Source organism: Lycium barbarum, chromosome 4, assembly GCF_019175385.1.
Source record: "Lycium barbarum isolate Lr01 chromosome 4, ASM1917538v2, whole genome shotgun sequence".
Classification (NCBI taxonomy): domain Eukaryota; kingdom Viridiplantae; phylum Streptophyta; class Magnoliopsida; order Solanales; family Solanaceae; genus Lycium; species Lycium barbarum.
This window is the reverse complement of record NC_083340.1, coordinates 7,578,330-7,600,237: the sequence shown is the minus strand read 5'-3', so window position 1 is coordinate 7,600,237 and position 21,908 is coordinate 7,578,330. Positions and strand designations below refer to the sequence as shown.

The following is a 21,908-nucleotide window of genomic DNA, read 5'->3' as shown; positions in this document are numbered from 1 at the left end:
TGAGCACTGTAGCTGATGGGGCCATGAAAAAGTGGGTGTGGTACCTAGAAAGGCAGGGTTATCAACTGACAAGGGAATCTGCGAGAGCATGCTGACACGGACTGTTTATGGCTCTGAGTTATAAGCAGTTGGTTCATGAATTGGACATGCGGTTGAAGGCCTGACCAGCCTTTTAGAAGACCAGTTTTTTGCTACATTGGATGGGTTGCGTAAAACTATGAATCGTGCCAAACTTTACTCAAACCAGCATGTGTTCTGTTTTAGGTCCGCATCGAGTAGTAAGAGAATACCATATGTCAAATCAATTCCCTTAATAGTATAGGAATAAATGAAATCATTTAAAATAAGTTAGATTTCGAAAGCTTTAAGCAGGTCATAATCGCCTAAGATTTCCAAGTTGAAGTTGGCTTGCTAAGTTAAGGTCTTTGGTCTATAAGAGGTGAATCATTGCTAGTGGTATTCTTTTGTATAGTATTGATCATGTATGTGGAGAGAACTGACAGAACTGACTCATTCTGTCTCATTTTATATGAAATTGTTAATTATTTGGATAAGTGAGCAAGTTTTTCTTAAAATAAAATACATTATGTTATTACAAAAATTGATGTTATTTATGAAAAATTCAGATGTAAGGATTTTATTTTCAAATTCGAGAAATTGAAATAGAAGATAACATTTAATAATATGGCGTTCTGATGTCGTCATTCTTCGATATTTGTGTCCTTCCACCAACTTCAATCATTTGAACCCGAAATAGAAAAATATTTGATAAATGAACTTGTGTCTTTAATGATTCGGGTAAAAATCATTTTCACCCCTCAATTTTACTTTAAAAATCACATTCCTACCTCAACTTTGAACAATAGTCATTTTCTCCCTTTTATCCTAATTGACTTTTTCAAATTTCTCTTTTACCTTTACATTGTCAATTTGTCTTTTTGTTTTTTCTTCTTTAAAATTATGATTTTTTTATCTTGTAACAAATTTTCTATAAAAAAATAAATATCATTGTCGAGACTGAAAAAGAAAAGTGAGAAATACTAGTTGAGTATATAACTTCATGTTGTTCTATAATGAAATAAATGAGAAGAATAATTTTTATTTGTTATTAATAATCAAAATTCTGATAGCTATTTTTACAAGTAAAAATAATAGGTAATAATAATTTTATAAATATATTTCAATGCAGGTAATACAAAATAATTAATAAAAATAGAGGTTTATTCTATAACAAATTCCTAAAAGATTATCTATTTATATTATAAATGAATTTTAAATTATAATTTAAAATATTTCATTAATGATAATCAAAACTTATTTATATATTGACAATAGAGAATAAGAGAGAAGTGAAACTTAAATATATGTATACATATATATATGTAAAAGTAGCAGGTAATATGTGAATATGTGTGTGTATATATACACACACATGCATTTACATACATAATATAATATAGATACTTAATGCATGTAATATTAAAATATCAATCATAAAAAGTAACATTACATTTTGTGATAAATTCATAAAAGGATTGTTCTAATTATAATATAAATTTACATAAAAATCTATAAATACCTAGGTTAAAAATATAAATTTTATAAAAAAAATAAAAGGGTAAAATCATTTACACCTCCCCAACTTTGCCTTAAAAATCAAACTTCCCCCTCAACTTTGAACAATAGACATTCCCTCCTCACCCCACAAACCCCCCTCCTCCCCTCCCCCCGCCGCGCTTTATCTTAATTGACTTTTTTAAATGCCTATTTTATCCTTATATTATTAACCATTTTTTCTACTTCTTTAATATACAATAGATTTTTTTTTAATCTTTTTAGTGTATGTAATAATTTTTCTACGAAAAAGTTAAATATTATTTTTGAGACGAAAAAAGAAAAGTGATAAACAATAATTGAGTATATAAGTTAATGATGTTCCATAATAAAATAAATGAGCATAATTATAAACTAATTTTATTGATAATAATCAAAACTATAATATCTATTTATACATGTGAAAATAAAAGATAATAATAATTTTATGAATATATTTCAATACATGTAATATAAAAATAGTTAATAATTTTATAACAATTCAGAACTTATATATTTATATTTTAAATAAAATTTAATTATAATTTTAAAACTATTCCACTAATGACAACCACAATTCAAATGTTTATATAGACAATAGAAAAAAGAAGAAGTGAATGTTAAACACACACACGCATGTACATAAATATCTACACACACATATTTCATGCATGTACTGTCATTAAATTGGTTCAAGATAAATCCATTTTTTATAAAAAATTAAAATGAAGAATTTCATGACTTTATTGACCTGACCATGAAAAAAGAAGTTTTTCTATTTTTTATGATACTTCTTATTAATTGAATGAAATTGTAAATACCCACTATATTTGTGACAAATTCATAGAAGTATTATTCTACTCATATTGTAAATGAACTTAAATAAATTTAAAATTTATAAATACCTAGGAAAAAATATTATATATAATATAAAAAAGTATTATATAGATGGAGGATTTAAAATGTCAAGGGTAAAATAGTCATTGCATTGGATAAGGCGAGAAGAATGTCTATTGTTCATAATTGAGGGGGGAGTTTGATTTTTAAAGTAAAGTTGGGGGTGTAAATGATTTTCACCCAAAAATAAAAAGGTAATACATAGATGAAGGATTGGCAATGTTAAGGGTAAAATAAACATTGCATAGGACAAGGGGGGAGAATGTCTATTGTTCATACTTGAGGGGGGAATTTGATTTTTAAAGCAAAATTGGGGAGTGAAAATAATTTTCACCCTTAATGATTTTGGTTTTACTTAGCGTGAATACGGAATTACGGATTAATCAGGTCTCCAAGCAGATAAGAGTGATGTGAATTCGGATTAGTTAGACTGATAGCGTGTACTTGAATTAGTAGGAGTCCATATGAATGTTGAGTGAGAAACTTAAAGAATGACCAGGGAGGCATTTGTTAGGTGAAACTTCGGGGGTTTTTTCCAACAAGATCATCAAAATTCAAAGATAAAGGTGTACTTTCTTTCAACTGCCAAATCTCAAGGAAGGGTGAGACTGACCATTAACCAATCAAGTAAAATTAGACTCACATTGATTCTATGTATTCCTATCTGCTCATGATGTTTCTTTTAGTCACGATGATTAATTTCAAAGGGTGTGACAGCGACTGTATATTTAGTAAAAAATAGGGGTCCACTATTTGCTATATTTCTTTTTATATACTAGTGTTTGATTGGTACAAAGTCGAGGAAAAATATATTTTGGATGACTAAATTAGTGAAATTTATTATAACTGTAGTATCTTTAGTATTTAACTCAAAGAGAAAAAGGCAAAAGCAAAAGTATGACGAATTTTATAGCTTGCCATAGTGTCTTGAATAATGGGTGAAACAATTAGCGTGTAAACCGCACGTGTGACGAACATAAATCACTTCCTATGATTCCCTTGCACTAACTACAAATAAAATTAGTGTATTTTGGAGACAAAAATCCATCAACTCCAATCCATCTATCAGCATTCAACAAATTTATCTTTAGGATCTCGTCATTAAGTCACTAATTATGGAATTGACCTTAATCTGGCCTTTACTTGAAAACTCTTGAAGTGGGCTTAGAGTCCCCTCAATAAAGTTAATAAGAAAAACAACTATAAAAAAGGAATACAATAGTTTTAGCATGTATTCCTATGTTTTTAATTAGTAAGACTTAATGAGTGTTTTGTTTGGTTTAATGATGTATGCATTACATACAAATGACATCATTAACTTTAGTTAATGTCACTTTTGCTTAATCTCGTTCTGCCGTTGACATCATTAACTTTAGTTAATGTCACTTTTGCTTAATCTCGTTCTGCCGTCCGACTATAGTGGAATTCCAATACAATTGGACTTCAATATTTACAGCCACGTTTTAATGTATTAATGTTGCAATTAGTTAGCTAATGAATCGCTTTAATATAGTGCTTAAGCCATTATGACGTAATTGTTGCCTATACATTTCTTGCATTGGAGGAGATTATTAAAGTAATGAACAATGAAACTCGATTTAGATGATGCTATGAATTTAAATAACACCAATTATGGTCCTAAGTTTTCTTTCACTTCTAATTTAAGTTTCATCTTTGATGCTCTAAAAATGGTATACGCTCATCATATTGTGTCCTTTCTTCTTCTTCTTTTTTTTTTTCTTTTTTTTTTCCCCTTTCAATTTTATAATATCTTTTTAACTAGATTTTTAGATGAGGTGAGCCGTGAAAAGAATGAGAGGGGAAAGTGGAAAAGCCGAAGGTTATAGAAATAGTAGTTTACTACAAGTGGTACATATCATGCAACAATTAATGTCCGCAAAACAAAATCACTAAATATATACATAAAAAGTTTTTTTTAAAAAGACAACTATATATGTAAGATGTGTCGACATCACTTCAAAATATTGTAAAACCATGTCTTGGGACATAAAGTAAAATCTCACAACTCACATAAAGTCGGGCTGTGATAACAAATCTACATTGCTTATATAAAATTATGCATACGCCAATGAATAACTTGAGGCTTGCAGCCAAGTAATGCAAAGTTGCAACTCTAAAATACACAAAATTTTCAGAAGATACATGCAATTAAATTCTATCTTTAGAAATATATGTGGAACTAGTCAATTTTTCAGCGGTTTGCGCGGTCATAAAAGTAAATCAAATTTCGTCAAAAAATAAGAGAGAATCTTTTTGTGTATGTGTTAATACTTAGTTTTAATACTTAGTTTAGTTAGTTTACCTGTATATTTTACTTGTACACTTAGGCCTTTCTAGTTTAATTCATTTAACACTTATGACTTGTGTATATATATAGTGTTGTGTACAGAAACAAACTTGGTTGGTTCATTTGTAACAATAGAAATAAAAACTTCTTTCTCTCTCTATATTCTCCAACCCCAAATTCGATTTTGTTGCTTTCTTCTTCAATGATTCCGTATTGTAACATGGTATCAGATCAAGATTTTTGTAGATTTGGACAGCTCTTCGTTTCCTCTTTCGATCGATGTTAGCCTTGTTAGGGTTTTCACATATTTCTATCAGACTCGTTGATTTCTTTATGGAAAATTAGGATTTCTGGAATCACCTTGTTCTTCAACCGTGAAATTGGGGATTTCACTTCATTCGTTCATAAATAGCTGATTCAAAGGCATATTTGTCTGGTACTATCTGCATTTTTTTTAATCAATTTTGGTTGTAGTGCCCTAATTCGAACTGATTTGTGTTGATATTGTCCCTATTTCGACTATTGTGTTGACTTGTGTTGATTTGTGGTGCGTTACTGTTCCAATATTTGTTGATTCGTGTGGATATATGTGATATTGTCTGTTTCAACATGGTTACTCCAGTAAATAATACTACTCTAGGAGGAAATTCAACTCCGATAGCTACTGCTACTACTAATGCTAATACGAACCTCAATGAGAATGCTGCAGCATCTAGTGATGGTTTTACTCATTTTTTTGTCGAATCTTCACACCCTTATTATTTACATCCATCTGACAGTCCAGGCACCATCTTAGTTACTTCTAAGTTTAATGGAACTGGCTATGGTGGGTGAAGAAGGAGTATGTTGATAGGATTATCCTGTAAAAACAAATTAGGTATGGTGAATGGAACCCTAAGTCGATCGACCAGATCAACACTCTTCTTATTTTGAGCCTTGGTGTAGAGCGAATGACATGGTTCTTGCCTAGATTTTGAATGGGTTAGAACTTGAAATTAGGGAGAGTGTGATGTATACAGAGATTGAAGATCAGTTATGGAAGGACATTAAGAGGAGATATAGTCAGGCAAATGGTACAAAGGTGCACCAAATAATGAAAGAAATTGCTTCAGTCTCCCAAGGTTCCTCCAATATTTCTTCATACTTCTCTAAGCTAAAGAAATTATGGGGTGAGCTTGCTTATTCTATTTTTTTTTGTAACTAATTTTATTATTTACCAAATGAACACTTTACAAAGCAATTCTCAAAAGTGTGCGGTACTTGGACAGAAGGCCCTAAGTCTGTACTTCTTGATATCTATGTTCCTCCAATTGGCACCAGTACCTATATTCTATACACAAGCTAGGGATAGGAATTCAGTTCCTCCAACTTCCTAGCTAAACGAGCTCTCATGGTTCCTCTTCCAACAACCTCTCGGATGACTTGTCTAATTATGAGATCTGGATTCCCGCTCTTACTTTGGAAAATCCTCATATTTCTCTCTGCCCAAATTTGATATATACTCGCAGCAATAGACATCCTATAGATGCAAGCACTGACCGAGTTACCACTTGCCCTTGTTGTAGCATATTGTACTTCATCCTTCCATTCGAGCACATTCCTTCTAATTCCTTGCCATGCCAATATCGTAGCCCAAATACCTTCTGAAAATGCACAGGCGAAGAAGAGGTGATTTGCAGATTCATTCTCCACATTACATAGGGGACATATAACATCTTGAGTGATCCCCCATGAAGCCGATCTATCCCTAGTAAGCAGCTTGTTCTGGGCAGTCAGGTTTAGCACAAAAATCCATTTAGGAGAACCAGCATTGTTGCAAGTGAGCTTCTTCCAATGGACTTTTTGAAAATTGCCTCTCATTTGTACATACATATTCTTTACAGAGAAAGAGGACCATCCCAGTACTTCCTCTACATCCAACCCAGTGTCCAACATATACGTTCTTGCCTTGATAATTTTCTGAACCACCCATGAGGCTTGCTTAGGGACGGCCCAGTCGTGCATATACTTCCCATAATAGGCATTGATCCAGCGAACCCATAATCTGTCCTTTTTATTGCTTAAACACCACAGGAGCTTGCATATGGCTGCTCTGTTCCATGTCCTTAGCTGCACTACGTTGAATCCTCCGGCAGTTTTAGGAGTGCAGACTGTTTCCCAAGCTAGCAAGGCTTTTTTGGATTCATCCGGCCTCCCTGTCCAGAGATAAGTTCTGCACTTCACCTCAATCAATTTCAAAATCTGCTTAGGTAGTACAAATACCTATGACCAGTACACTTGGATCGAGAATAACACTGATTTTGTTAGTTGCATCCTGCCTGCGTAGGAGAGAAATTTGGAAGTCCATGTACAGATCCTGGCAAGTATTCTGTCCACTAGAGGTAAGCACTGAGTGATAGATAGTCTTTTTGTGCTTAGGGGAACTCCTAAATATTTGAACGGGAGTTCACCCCTAGAAAACCCAAGTGCTTGTATGATTTGCTCCTATTCCTGGGAAGGCACTCCTCCAAAATAAATTGAGCTTTTGCTAGCATTGGCCACCAGCCCAGAAGCCTTTGAAAAATAAGTAAAGCAGTCATATACCATCTGTACTGAGCCAAGATCAACCCTGCAAAATAATAGGAGATCATCTGCGAACCCCAATTGTACTATATTAAGCTTTTCACATTTGGGGTGGTAGTTGAAGTTAGGATCGTCTTGAAGTGTCTTCAAAAGTCTTGCAAGATACTCCATACTAAGGACAAACAGATAAGGGGATAGTGGGTCCCCCTGTCTAAGTCCCTTTTGTGTTTTGAAAGGTTCTGTGGGGCACCCATTTATGAGAATAGAATAGGAAACAGTGTTCACACAAGTCATAATCCATTTAACGAATTTACTAGGGAAGTTCAGGCTAGTTAGAATTTGTTCAAGATATAGCCACTCCACAGAATCATAAGCTTTTTGCATGTCCAATTTGATCATGCACCTAGGGGACACTCCTTTCCTCCCATACCCTTTAACCAATTCGTGACTAAGGATAATATTATCGATAATCACTCTCCCTGGCACAAAGGCAGCTTGACTGCTATCTACCAGCCCATCCATTACCCCTTGTAGCCTGTTTGTCAGAATTTTGGAGATAATTTTGTATATGACTGAGCAACACGATATAGGCCTGTATTCTTTAATGGTCGTGGGGTGTTTGACCTTTGGGATAAGGGTGACTGAGGTGACATTTATAGGCTTGCACATTTCTGAAGACTCAAAGAAGTGAAGGACACCTTTAGTTACATCATCACCTATAATAGGCCATGCTTTTTTGAAAAAGTGGGAATTGAGCCCATCACACCCAGGGGCTTTTTGGTCATCTATACCATTGAGAGCCTGTAGGACTTCTGCTGCCTGTATAGGAGCAATGAGGTGTAATTGTTGTGCTTTATCTAGAATTCTACCTCTTTTCATAACAACTAAATTAATAGCAGGCAGTGTTTTAGCAGAGGATCCCAATAGAGTCCTATAGAACCCTATAATTTCATCTTCAATCCCCTTCTCTGTATTGATCACATTTCCATTTGAACTTACCAAGCTCTTGATCATGTTTTGGCTGACTCAATTCTTTATTGAGGCATGGAAAAAAGCAGTATTTGAATCCCCCAATTTGAGCCATTGCACCCTGGACTTCTGTTTATAGACACTCTCCTCAATGGTACTCCATTTCTCCAGTTGCCTTCTTAGTTCTTTCTCTGACCCAAACAGTGCACTCGGGGTATTCATGCTTCTCATCTTCTCTTGTATATCCTTCAACTGCTGCCTAGCAATCTTTACCCTCGTGTCGACCCCCGCAAACTCAGTATTGTTTAGGCTCTTGAGTGCCAATTTAACTTGTTTGAGCTTGTTCCAAACTGGTGCCATCCTAGTAGCTGTTTGAGTCCCCCAGGCTGATCTGACGTGATTAAGAAATTCGGGGTGTTGTGTTAGGTGGTTGAAAAATTTAAATGGTTTGGGCTTCATCAGAAGGTCATCAAATTTGACACATAAAGGGGAGTGATCAGAAAAATAAGGGTCCAACACAGTGGCTTCCAGTTGGGGATATTGTTGTATCCAGTTTGAATTCACAATGGCCCTATCAATCCTGCTCAGTACATGTCCATTGGTCCACGTATAATCCCTCCCCACAGTCCTCATCTCAGTCATAGCAGCATCAACTAGGAACTGTTTGAAATCTCTAATGTCTGCCTCCACCACAGGATTACCCATTACTCTGTCCTCTAGTGCAAGCATTGCATTATAGTCACCCATACAAATCCAAAGGCCCTGTACGTTGTGCTGCAAGCTAAGCAAATCAGTCCACAAACTTTTCCTCTTTTCAACTGTATGCAATCCATATATGGCTGTAAAGTTAAATTTTTCCCTCATAGCATGTGCCAGAACTGTGCCATGAATATACTGCTCCTTGCAACCTACCATATCAAAATGAATCTCATTTGGGTCCCACAATACCCAAAGTCTTCCTTTCCCATCAGTGGGGTAGTTATGACACCACATCCAAGATGGCCAGATCTTTTTTACTATTTTTTCTGCAAACTTCTCTTTCACCCTATGCTCTATGATTGCTATAATACTAGTCTTATTCCCCTTCATATACTTTATTAACTCTCCATGCTTATAAACTTTATTTAGTCCCCTAACATTCCAGGTAACTAGCTTCATTTAAGAATATGAGGGGGAGGGCCATCATGACCCTTGTTTTGTCCTTGTACTTCCTTCGTCTTCATCGTGTGCTTATCAGGTTTAGGATGTATTTTAGTTTTGCCTCTCGGATCTAAGGCCTTTCCTGTAGCTGTTATTGGTTGAGTCCCCTTGTTAGGCGACTTGCTCCCAACCACCTGCCAATTCTCATCGTTGACCTATCCTAGTGGATCCTCACCCTGCTCATACCCCTTATTTGCAGCTGCTGTGGGCCCCTGGTTGCTGCTTGCCTCTGCCACCCCTTGCTCTAATGACTTCCATTCTTTTCGAGGTGCATTTTTCTTCCTTTGTTGTTGCGGGGGTTTCTGAATCTCTTTGACTGGAGACTGCTGGATCATCTGTGGTTGCGTACGAGGGGCGTTCTGCTGCTGGCCTTTGTTGCAGTCATGCCCCAACATTAAGCATACTCCACAATACATTGGTTTCCATTCATATGCAATTATTTGCTCAAATAGCTTCCTCTCCGGATCCTTGAGTTTCACCTTATCCAGGAGTGGTTGCGTAATATCCATCTCTACCAAAATCCTAGCATAGGAAATGTGATCCACTTTGGAGGTGCAGTCGTCTGCATATATTGGAATCCCCAGGCTGCTTCCAATCCGACTTAGAGTTTCGTTTTCCCAGCAATTCAATGGTATGTTTGGTAGTTTCACCCACACCGGAATGGTTTTCAACACCTCTTCATGGAAATTGAACTCAGGTGTCCATGCCTTAATAATCACAGGTTTTCTACGGAGGGTATATGGCCCGGAATACAAGACTTCATTCCTCTCCTCTAGTGTGTTCAACTTGATCACAAAATACCCCTCATTATGGTAGTATATCGTAGGTTTCGATACAAAGTTCCACTCACTTGCAATGAATCTTTCTATCGCCCCTATACTTGGGTCCTCCCCCACCACATACAGTATAACAGCCTTATTCCACTTTTCAGTACCCTTGGCCACTTCTGCTCGTTGTAACTCTACAATCTTCTCCCCATTTTCTATTACAGGGGCTATGAATGTAAGAGTCATACCTTTGGAGGCATACTTGTTTCCTGCTACAAGGGTAGCCCACGAAGCTTGTGTTTTTGCTAGTTCTTCTTTTTGCGTCGTCACCGGGATAGGGTTCCCATCGGCATATTGTACCCCATTATTCTGAATTTCGCTACTAGAAGCCTCCATGGAAATAGATTTAGGGTTACCTCTTCGCGCTACCCCCTTCAATTGAGTTCCAACATTTGTCTCTGCTGGATGATTGACGATTGGTGTTACTGTTGTGGGTTCAATTTCTAAAGCCCTGCTCGAGGCGTCACAGACGGCCCTCCAATTGCTGCTGCTATTTTCCCCTGCATCCCCATTCCTCTCGCTTTGTCTGATATGGGTCTAGGCTTGGTAACTTCTTCCCCACCATGGCCTGGCCGTGCTTGTTTGCCTCCCCCACCAGATAGAAACTCCGATAGTGGAACTGTCGTGTCCTTGCGTGGTCTTCCCCGCCCTATTTTCCGATGGGCGTATGTTAGCTTGGCACGCTAATCGTACGCCTACAGAGTAGAGAGAGAAAGTCCGATTAGTAGTAGTGACTGTTAGCTTGCTTATTCTATTACATATCCTGATTGCACATGTGGTTGCAAAGAGGCTTTTCAGAAAATGGAAGAGGAACAAAAGTTGCATCAATTTTTAATGGGCTTGAATGAAGTATACTCAGGTGTTAGAAGAAACATTTTGATGATTAAACCATTACCTGATGTTGATACTGTATATTCTATGTTGATCAATGATAAAAGTCAACTAGAAGCACACAATGTGAGTGCCTCTTTCAACACAGATGCTGCATCTTTTTCTACTGGTTTATAGAAGCCTTATTCAGGTTCTTACCCACTAGAAACCAAGGTGAATTTTGACAACAAGAGAGACCACAGAAACAACAACAATTTGTTTTGTAGATATTGTAAGAAACCTGGTCATGTCATTGCAAATTGTAGAAAACTCCAATATCTCAACAGTCTTAATAATGGTTCCACACTTCTAAACAATTCTTCCAACCAAAATCAAAACCAGTACAGAAGAACTGCTGCTTGTGCTCAAAGTGTTCAGGGTCCAACTATTCAAGCTGATACTAGGACTGAATCTTCAGGAAAGCCTAGCCAATCTGATGGTAAAGGAACACAATTCTCACCTGATCAATAGAATCAAATGATGAGCATGCTTCAGTAGATGAAAACTGTTACACCTCGGAAATTTTTTTGTTGATGCACAGTGAATAAACTAACGAAGAGTACGAGTATGCGATATTTCAATAAGTAAGGAATGACGTTTGATGACCCTAATTAAGATTTCAAAGGCATTCGAGATAAGAGAAGAAAGTTTGCCAAGAGAAGGCAAGGCATACGATAGGTATCGAAAAGGAATTATGAGTAACGAGTTAATGATGACTTAATGATGCTTTGGAGAAGAGTTATAACGTCCCTTAGATTGTTAATGAGGTGATAAACAAGTGCTAAGAAGGTTCCCTAAGGATTGGAGATCAAACGAAGTGACAAGAAAGAGATCAGTGAAAAGATGAGTTATACGGTCGATTATTTGGTCCGTATAATGTTATACGGTCCGTATAATGGATCGCAGGATGGTCACAGTGAAGTCCCTCATGGGTGAGATTATACGGTCACTTATACAGACCGTATAAAGTTATACGGCCCGTATAATATGCCGTATAATGGTCACAAAGGCAAGGTGTTGAAGAGGAGATTTTACGATCACTTATACGGACCGTATAAAATTATACGGCCCGTGTAATGTGCCGTATAATGAGCACAGAACCAAGTGGAAATAGGCACGATTTCATGGTCACTTATACGGACCGTATAAGTGTTCGTATAATTACCCGACAGATCAGATTTTTCACGCTATTAAAAAGGGGCCAAGTCATTATTTTCATTTCATTTTTCATCCAAACTTCAAGAACTCTCTAGAAACCCTCTCCACTCTTCATCTACAAGAACACAAGAGAAATCTATGATCTACTTCATCAAACTAAGCAAACCAAGTGTAAGAAACTCATTAAAGATCATCCAAGTCAAGAAATCTCATTGGAGATGAACTAGGGTTTTGGATCAAGTGAAGTATTTCCACCCAAAGCTTATTCCTACAACATCTAAAGTAATATTTATGGTATTTTTATGTTGCTAAAGGTATTTAAAAGTTGAAACACTTGGATTGTAAAAGGATATAGAAAATGGATCTTGAATGTGGGAATAGTGTCATTTTTGAATAATAGCTTGGGTTGAGTAATGATTCTTGATATGCTATGAATATAATCATGTTATAAATGATATTGGGAACATGGGATAAACATTGTATATGAGCGAATGTAATAGTGTGCTATGACCATGAATATGGGTGACTTGAAGTGAATGGAAGAATATGGATAATGTAGGAGAATAAAGACTATCGTTATGATATTGTGAATGTATTATTGACGTTTGGGAGTTGATATATGATATGGAGGAAGTCGTATAAATAAAGGAGATGCTGTCCAATTTTCTCTAGTTTTAGTCGTGTATGCTAATTATCGATTTCTAATGATAGTATAACTCTAATGAAGATAGAAACGTGAGCATTGAAGGAGAACGTGCAAGTGATAGAATAGTTGAACGGAAAAGGTATGTAAGGCTAACCCTTCTTTCATAAGGCATGGTTCTTTGGCCAAATGTCTATTCTTCTATGAGCCTATGATGCTCTCCAAATGACTCTTGTTGACACCCAATTTTGTCCCTCTTTTATTTAATTTACTCGGGTTTTTAAATTTACTAACGAGCTAAATACTTTATTTTTTCACGATATTTTATTGCTACTACTATTAATATCACTACTTTTATTTTCAACATTATGAGCATTACTTTATCACAAATTTTAAACAGTTAGTCATCGTTTCGTTTTCGGGTTCAGATTCGTTAAATTAATTACAAGACAACACTTTGTAAAATCCTTACTTTCTATATACTAATTACTGTTTATCTTCACATAATAAATATTGTACTAGTTATTAATTTGGATGCCCAAAATAATTGAATAGCGGAGGAAGGACCAATATTTTTTAGCCAAATTAATGGCCCAAAATACAAATATAATATCATTTCCCTACCCAATTAATCATCCCACATGTTAATACCCAACCCACATTATATCTGCCCAAATCCTACACCAAATACCTAACCCGGTTCAGTCTAGCCCAAACCTTATCACCCGACCCGGCCCACACTTTCTATTTCCTAAACCAATAAAAACCTAATCCCTTCACTCCCTCCTTCACCCGCCGCACATCTCCCTCTCTCTCTACTCTCCCTTCCTCCCTTCTCTCCCTCACGTTCTCCCCACTACGCTCCTCCCTCTCCTTCTCTCTTCACGCCCCTGCTCCCACTCTCCCCTGTCTCCCCCCACGTTCTCCCTGCCACTTCCACCATACTGCTGACCCCCATGAGTCTGTCACCTTTGTCCCCCACGCCTCACGCTCCTCTCTTTCCCTTTCATCATCACCACCGCTCATCTCTATGAAGAAAAAACCCTATAAATAATCCTAGTTGAATCAGGAGAAGGGGGACGAAAAGAGGATCCGGAATCTACAAAAAATTCCCTTACAAAAATACAAGTTCTAATCGCCTCAAATTTGCCAGAAATCCTTAGATTTTACAACTTGCAATCGTTCGATTATCGTTCTAACTTTAAGACCGTTAAACATTCGCTCTGTCTTGGTGGACTTTGACCACGACAGATATTTCGGACTCATTTGTATCGAGCCCTAATCTGTTCCCAACGAGATTAGATTCGAGGCCTCGACGCCCGTTCACTGTACCCAAAACAGGTCGGCATTGTCCCTCTTTGCTCTATTTATTTTGAATATTGTATTCGGGTGCCTAATTAGTTTACTTGAATTTGGATATAATGAAAATGACTATAACCTATGTCGATGCGCTTTGTCGATTTGATCTGATCTCTATCTCATGTTCTATGTTCGGCTCTGTTCTGTGTAAATTTATGTAGTTAGATTAGTTTAGTTTAGCTTGTTTCTAATCTGGTACCTTTAGATTGCTCGTTTGTATTCCTTAGTGTAACATCCATGTCTTTCATTTGCAGCTTTTTTGTTTCATGTTCTCTAGTCGTAATTAGCTAGATCATTAAGTTAGATGATTAGTGCCTGCTTATTCCCACTTCTGTTTTGGATTTAACTTCATGTAAATCGCGAGCTGAAGATGAAATTCAGATTCGTTCCCTTTAAGCTTTACTAGAAGTGATGATTTCGTTCTAATACGCTTTGTGTTAATTTTATTATTGTTGTTCTCGTGATAAGGAATAACTAAATCTTGAGTTAGAGGACTAGTGGATGAATACTCAACGAATGCCTTTCACTGTTTGGTGTGCTTGCATCTACTTTAAGTTAACATATAAAGAGTTTATAATTTGAGATACAATCAATGTGCTCTTTCTTCATTTATCAGACACATTATTTCTTTGCTGATTAAGTTTAACGTATAGTTTTGAATTCAGTTATTCACATGTTCATCACTCCCCTGTCCCCTATGTTTTCAGTTCCCATTTTTTAGATTAAGCTTATGTTGCTCGGTTTATCCAGCTAAATCGGCTTCCCTTTATTGTTTGTGCCAAAGTATGATGTTTGTTCTTCATGTGTCCTTTGTTTAGTTGAAGTTTATGTTAGCTTAAGTCCTGTGTTCATCCATCATTATGTTTCTCTGCCCATGTTGTTCAGAATATTGCATTCTTCATGACGATGAAAGTCCTAGTTGACTCAAACAACTTTTAAAATGCATAAATGATGGTCTGGTCTTGTAAAATCTGACTCCTGCTGGACATTTAATGCTTCCTCTTGTATGTATTTTGGTCCTTATATGTTGAGTAGTATGGGGCTCATTTAGATTAGTGGATTTGATTGCACGATCCTACTATGGTTTTTGTTTTAGCATCCTATGTCAGGAGGATTATTAGGCTATGCCTATGAATGTGGTCAGGTTGTTGTTAGCGTTACTGTGGGCTTACAATCTTGTGATCTGCTGTTAATTTAGCTTTTAATGTTTTCTGAGATCACTTATCTGTTTAAATAAGATAGTATTTCTTGGATACTGTTTTCTGTTTGCTGCTTCATCTTCAATCAACTTCTCGGCTCTATGTTTCTGTTTGTTAGAATTCAACATTGTTTAGTTGATTTTGTAAGCATCTTAGCTCTACTTTGTGTTGGTGTATGAATTATGAAATACGATATAACGAACTATTCCCTTTTGAACTGAATTCCTGCCACAGTTCACGTTAAGTTTCAGTTTTTGTTTTGAGCTGAGTTATCACTGAATGTCGAGTTTGAAAATGCTGCTTTTAAATTAACTGGGCTGCTGAAAATTTCCAACGAGTGTTTACTATACTTGGCTGGATCGATTCTTCATTTGATACCTATTTTTAGCAGCGATTGCTGTTTGGTGGTTGCTTTACTATTTTTTGTTACATGTTGTGCTGCCTCTTATTCCCCTTTCTTCCATACATCTATCATTTATGTATTTCATGGATTTGCCCTCCCTGCATTGGTATTAAAACTGTTGGTTGTTGTATACGGTATAATTGACCATTTTATAGCTTGCAAAACACTTTGACTTACTATGATGCTGTTGATAGAAAATATATGACAGCGTCCCGTACTTTCTTAAGCATCTTCACTAGTCTCGTTTAATTTAATACGAGGGAGAAAGACTTTCACTGTTTACCTTCTATACCTCTTTATGAATGTGTATGCATGAGAGATACCTAAATATACGCAAATAACTTGTTGATTTGTTTTGAGGTACATTTACATGCTTTAACTTCACTCGTTGATTATGTACTAATCCTTTTTCTTTCATTTTTTTATGCATGATCATCTCGCATACGAATCCGAGGGACTCGTTTTCTTCCGTATTTGGCGTTGGGCTAAAAGCCCAACATGATTCCTCTCTATCCAGCCCGCCCATAGCAACAACAACAACACAAAAAAGAAAAAAAAGAAGCCTTTCTGGGCCGAAGCCCAATAGTAAACAGAGTGCAGCAATTTCCAAAATGGGTTGAACCCATTTAATCATCTTTACTCCTTTATTTTGTGCCTTTGACTTGTATTGTTTGATTAACATTTTTCTTATTTTGTCTTTCCTTAGCTTAGATGAATAGTAAGAAATTAGTAGGGATAATTTTAGAAGTGATGGGTAGTAATTTAAGGAAAACCAATGATTAATTCCATAAATTTCACCTTCCTTGATTTTCATTGTTAAAACTACTATAGTATCTATACTGTTATTTTAATTGATTTTCAAAAATACATGACTACATATTTGAGTTAAAAGAATCAAGATTCATCCTTACTACTTTAAAATTTAAAACATTACATATTTGACACTGCTAACTCGTTTAAGGAATAAAAAGGGTAAATTAACTCGATGAATGACTCTTTCAATTTAGTTTCCTTCCAACACTTAAGAAAATACATATTGAAATACATATTTGTCTAGAATAAATCTTTAAAACTCTTATCAAATAACTCTTTTAAATTTTAGTCATTTCCTCCACATATAAACATTACATGTCCCGCTTTCTTTTAGTTTATTCTTGACTAAAACCCTTTTATGCAATTGCTATTTTCTACGAGCATTACTTTAAACAATGCTATTACACTTTCGTCTTAAAACCTTGACGACATTTATAAGCCGTGTTTACAAAATAACATTAGAAATACTCTTTTATACAAATCATTATTTTTATACAAGTTTTATTTTAAATAGCATTCTCACATAGTTATCTACAACTTTAGTCATATTTACAAAGCTATTTTCTTTCCTATAATACTATATTTACACTTAGCCTAACTAATCATAAGTCCGGTCGGTTAACCATTGTTAATGGGTCTTATAGGATGCCTAATACCTTCCCTATAGACTAATTGAACCCTTACCTAGAATCTTAAGTTTCGCAGACCTTAAACAGAGTTAACTTTAAACATAACTTTAATAAACTTTAGGTGTCCTAATTCACCGTAAATAATTAGGTGGCGACTCCTTAAAAATAACAACAAAAACAGGAATCTCCAATATGTCGTACTTCTAACTTTAATCTGCGGGTTAAAATGGGGTGTGACAACTCTATCCTCAAAAAGCTACAAAGCTTATAATTTTTTATATGTATTACGATTGTACTAAATTTCTCATATGACGAATAATCCTATAAGGATAGACGTAATGAACGACGATAATGATGACGACGATAACGGTGATGATGATAATGATGACGACGATAATAGCGATAACGATAATGATGGCGACGATAACAGTGATGATGATAATGATGACGACGATAATAGCGATAACGATAATGATGACGATGATAGTAGTGATAATGCTAAAGATGTCTATGAGTTTACATGTATGTGTGCCTATGTATGGCTATTATGAAACCCCGAGCTTATATGGCCGGGTAGAATATATAGATGTATATATATATATATATGACGATGCGCGCGCACCACTGCAGTTAGGTAAGGATAACACTGAGCCTTGGTAGGGCCAGGTAGGTGTAAAACTGAGCCTTGGTTGGCCAGGTATGTATGATCACCGAGCCTAACCATGGCCGAGTACGTGAAACACCGAACCTTCGTGGTCGGGTATGCTATGTAAATGCTATATATATGACATGGATATGTATATGATATAGATATGAGTATGAATATGAATATGATACGAATATGAATAAGATCATGTATATGAATACAACTATGGATACGGAATGTAAATGAGTACGGATACGAATACGGATGTATGTACAAAAAAAATCTCGCATTAGAAATGGGAAGTCCCTATGAAAAGCAAGTAAGTGCTTATGACGATGATGCTACTATCTCCCATCTTATGTTATTTCTTATGTTGCTTATTATGCTCCTATAATGATATTGATCATGTTTTACATACTCAGTACATTCTTCGTACTGACGTCCTTTTGTTTGTGGACGTTGTGTCATGCCCGCAGGTGGCCAGGGAGACAGGCTTGATCCATAGCTATATTTCTCAGGGATTACATAGCGGAGCTCCACTTCATTCGGAGCTATAGCTTTTGGTACTTATTCTTTTGTGTATATATTTATGGGCATAGCGGGGTCCTGTCCCGCCTTTATGATGTGACATACTCTCCTTAGAGGCTCGTAGACATGTGTATATAGTTAGATGTGTTTGGCTTTGTCGGCCTATATTTTGGATGTCATTTTGTTAACTTCGTCGGCTTATGTACCTTGCTATGGGCATTGCTATTAATGGTGATATGTATATATGTATTGTTGTCCAAGGGAACTAGCTTGAATAATGGATAGAAAGCATGATTTAGTTTTGTGGCTCACCTAGAGGTAAATGTGAAAGTATGTTAAGAGGTGCCTGGGTGGGTTAGCACCGGGTGCCCGTCGCGGCCCTCCGGTTGGGTCGTGATAAAAAGTTCTTGCACTGAAGAAAGAGAAACTGATACCATATATGCAGGTTTAGTAAGCACTTATGATTTTAGTAATTGTTGCTCTTTTGCATGTCATACGTCTAGGGTAGGTGATAATCCTTAGATCATAGACTCAGGTGCCAATAATCATATGACACCAGTTAAATCCTTTTTAACTAACATCACTCCTCTTCCCATTCCTTATCTCATTACTCTACCAAATGGCTACATGGTGAAAGTCACTTGTACTGGTACTCTCACATTATCCCCAGACTTAGTTTTAAAAGATGTTTTGTTTGTGACTTCATTTAGATACAACCTGATTTCTTTACACAAATTGTTATACCAATTCAAATGTGGAGCTTATTTTACTATTTTTAATTGTGTTATATAGGGCCCTTCTCTGAAGAGGCCACTAGCTAGAGCTTGGTAAAGTGTCAAATGGGCTCTATATTCTTCATCCTAAGTCTCTTGTTGTTTCTCACTCTGTAAATACCATTGCAGCTATTGTTTCTATCAATGATAAAGCCGCATTATCTTCTACTGATTCCCAAAATGTTATGTCTGATTCTGTTGGTTTGTCTTCACTTGTTTGCTCTTCTAATAATGCTTCTAATATTGATTTAATTTGGCATCTAAGACTAGGCCACATGCCACATCATAAAATGAAATCCATTCATTTCCTTAAAGACAAGTTATCTAAGAGACAAGACTTTATTTGTAAAATCTGTCCTATGGCTAGACAACAGAGATTAGCTTTTCCTGAGAGCTCCATTAAGACTACTTTCCCTTTTCAATTGATCCACATTAATTTATGGGAACCTTACCATACTTAAACTTACAATGGATATAAACATATCTTAACAATAGTTGAGCACCTTTCCAGGGCCACCTGGACCCACTTACTCTCCAAAAAATCCAATGCTTTCACTCTCATCAAATCATTTATCTCCATGGTCCAAACCCAATTTCATACTTCAGTCTAAACTGTTAGGTCAGATAATGCATTTGAACTAGGTTCCAGTTCTGTAGCAGCTTCCTTTTTCTCTTCCCAAGGAATAATCCACCAAACTTCCACTCCTCATACTCCACAACAAAATGGTGTTGTGGAAAGAAAACACAAATATCTTCTAGAAATATCTAGATCACTTTTATTTCAGTCCAAACTTCCTGTTAAGTATTGGGGAGAATGCATCCTTACTGCTACTTATTTCATAAATAGGTTTCCTTCACCCTTACTGAATAATTCCACCCCTTATGCTCTTCTCTACAAGTCTTATCCTTCCTACTTCCACCTTAAGCCTTTTGGATGCATTGCCTTTGTTGCAGTCCCAAACCTTACAGAGATAAATTCAAGTCTAGATCTCTTACATGTGGGTTTCTTGGCTATAGCATGACCAAAAAGGCTTACAAACTTCTTGCTATAACCAAGTATACTATGTTCTTTTCCAGAGATGTTCAATTTCAGGAAGAAATCTTCCCATACTCTTCTTCTTTCCATCCTTCCCTTTTTTCTCCTCCTATTCCTCTCATTGATGATTTACCTCCATGCTCCTACAACTATCCCGTTTCCTCTCCTGTTTCTTCTTTTACTGAACATTTTTCCCACCATCCTTCCTCTCTTGAAAATCCTATTTCTCCTAGGTCTTCCTCTTCTGAAAATCCTGTTTCTTCTCATGATTCTTCTTCCCCTGATTCATCTCCTCCAATTGCTTTGAGAAAGCCATCTAGATCTGCTGCACAACCTTTCTACTTGCAACAATATTTGTGCTATAATTCTTCCCCGTTTCTCCTTTTGTTTGCAAGTTAAATAAGTCTCTTTATGGCCTTAGACAGGCCTCCAGGCAGTGGTATGCAAAGTTGTCATCTGCTTTACTATCTGGGGGATTTCACTCTAGCAAGAATGATTATTCTTTATTCCTTAAGAGTATAGGCTCCTCTTTTACTGTTGTAGCTGTTTATGTAGATGACATTCTACTTACTGGGAATGACTTGGTGGAAATTCATGCTCTTAAGTCTTCTTTGGATGCTGATAAATTGGTATTTGTCAAATTGCACAGTTCTGCAAAACTGTCCAGTTTTTGCTAAAAAAAAAAAAAAACTGTCCAGTTTCTGAAAAACTGTCCAGATTTTGCTTCCGCAAAACTGTCCAGATTTTGCTTCCGCAAAACTGTCCAGTTTTTGCTTTTGCTAAAAATAAAATGGCATCATATAATGAAAATTGGTTGGATGGTAGTTGTTCATACTTTGATGACCCATGTCCATATTGTGGAGGACCTCACTTTTGGCAAGATTGTGAAAATGCTCCCGGGAGAGAGATGTGTGCACCGTCTCAATCCTATGATGGGAATATTTGTAATATATGTGGTGCTCAAAATGGACATTGGAGTGATTGTCCTAATTATTTTCCTTCCCCTCCCCCAAGTTGTTCTAATGAAAATACTAGTTGTGCTTTTGAGTTTGATAGGAACAATGATATGGCAAACAAAGGGCAAAGTACCGGATATGAAGGTATCATGGAATTGCTCCAAGCATACTTTGACCGGGAAAGGGAGGAGGAGCGAGAACTCGTCGGGCAATCCATTTTGGAAAAGAACAAATCACTTGAGGATGAAATTTTTTCAATTTCCATGGATGTGCCTATTCCTCAAAATGAAGTAGTTGAAGAAGAGATTTCAAATTTACAAGATGAGCCCGAAAATTCTTGTGACCCCAACAAGAGTTGTGAAATTGAAGAAGTGGTTCAACTTGAAGAAAATGAGCCAAGTCATAAAGAAGAAATCTCCAATACTCGAAAAGAGGAAATTGAGGAAATGTTGAGTGCCATTATGGGGAGAAATGAAAAATATGGGAAAATTGTGGCCAAATGGTGGGAAGTAGTTCAATATGGAGATGATGAAACTATC

The 21,908-nt window shown here is 36.2% G+C and overlaps 3 protein-coding genes across 3 annotated transcripts; all 3 read right to left on the bottom strand.

Annotated features, from left to right (window-relative positions):
• Positions 1 to 6,139: 6,139 nt before the first annotated feature.
• LOC132637117 (uncharacterized) lies at positions 6,140 to 7,145 on the bottom strand. Its single transcript, XM_060354260.1, has 2 exons — positions 7,061 to 7,145; positions 6,140 to 6,993 (listed from the first exon to the last, which is right to left on the bottom strand). Exons 1-2 carry the CDS (start codon positions 7,143 to 7,145, stop codon positions 6,140 to 6,142), a joined length of 939 nt encoding a protein of 312 aa, XP_060210243.1.
• Positions 7,146 to 8,386: 1,241 nt separating this feature from the next.
• Positions 8,387 to 9,487, bottom strand: LOC132637116 (uncharacterized). Its single transcript, XM_060354259.1, has one exon. It carries the CDS (start codon positions 9,485 to 9,487, stop codon positions 8,387 to 8,389), a length of 1,101 nt encoding a protein of 366 aa, XP_060210242.1.
• Positions 9,488 to 9,684: 197 nt separating this feature from the next.
• LOC132637115 (uncharacterized) lies at positions 9,685 to 10,692 on the bottom strand. Its single transcript, XM_060354258.1, has one exon. It carries the CDS (start codon positions 10,690 to 10,692, stop codon positions 9,685 to 9,687), a length of 1,008 nt encoding a protein of 335 aa, XP_060210241.1.
• Positions 10,693 to 21,908: the final 11,216 nt, after the last annotated feature.

Bases quoted from the DNA above. Each gene is read 5' to 3' on its own strand.
- LOC132637117 (XM_060354260.1), bottom strand. From the start codon at position 7,145: ATGGACTTCCAAATTTCTCTCCTACGCAGGCAGGATGCAACTAACAAA. The intron at 6,994-7,060 runs GTATTTGTACTA...ATCTCTGGACAG, and splicing joins TCCAAGTGTACTGGTCATAG to GGAGGCCGGATGAATCCAAA.
- LOC132637116 (XM_060354259.1), bottom strand. From the start codon at position 9,487: ATGAAGCTAGTTACCTGGAATGTTAGGGGACTAAATAAAGTTTATAAG.
- LOC132637115 (XM_060354258.1), bottom strand. From the start codon at position 10,692: ATGGAGGCTTCTAGTAGCGAAATTCAGAATAATGGGGTACAATATGCC.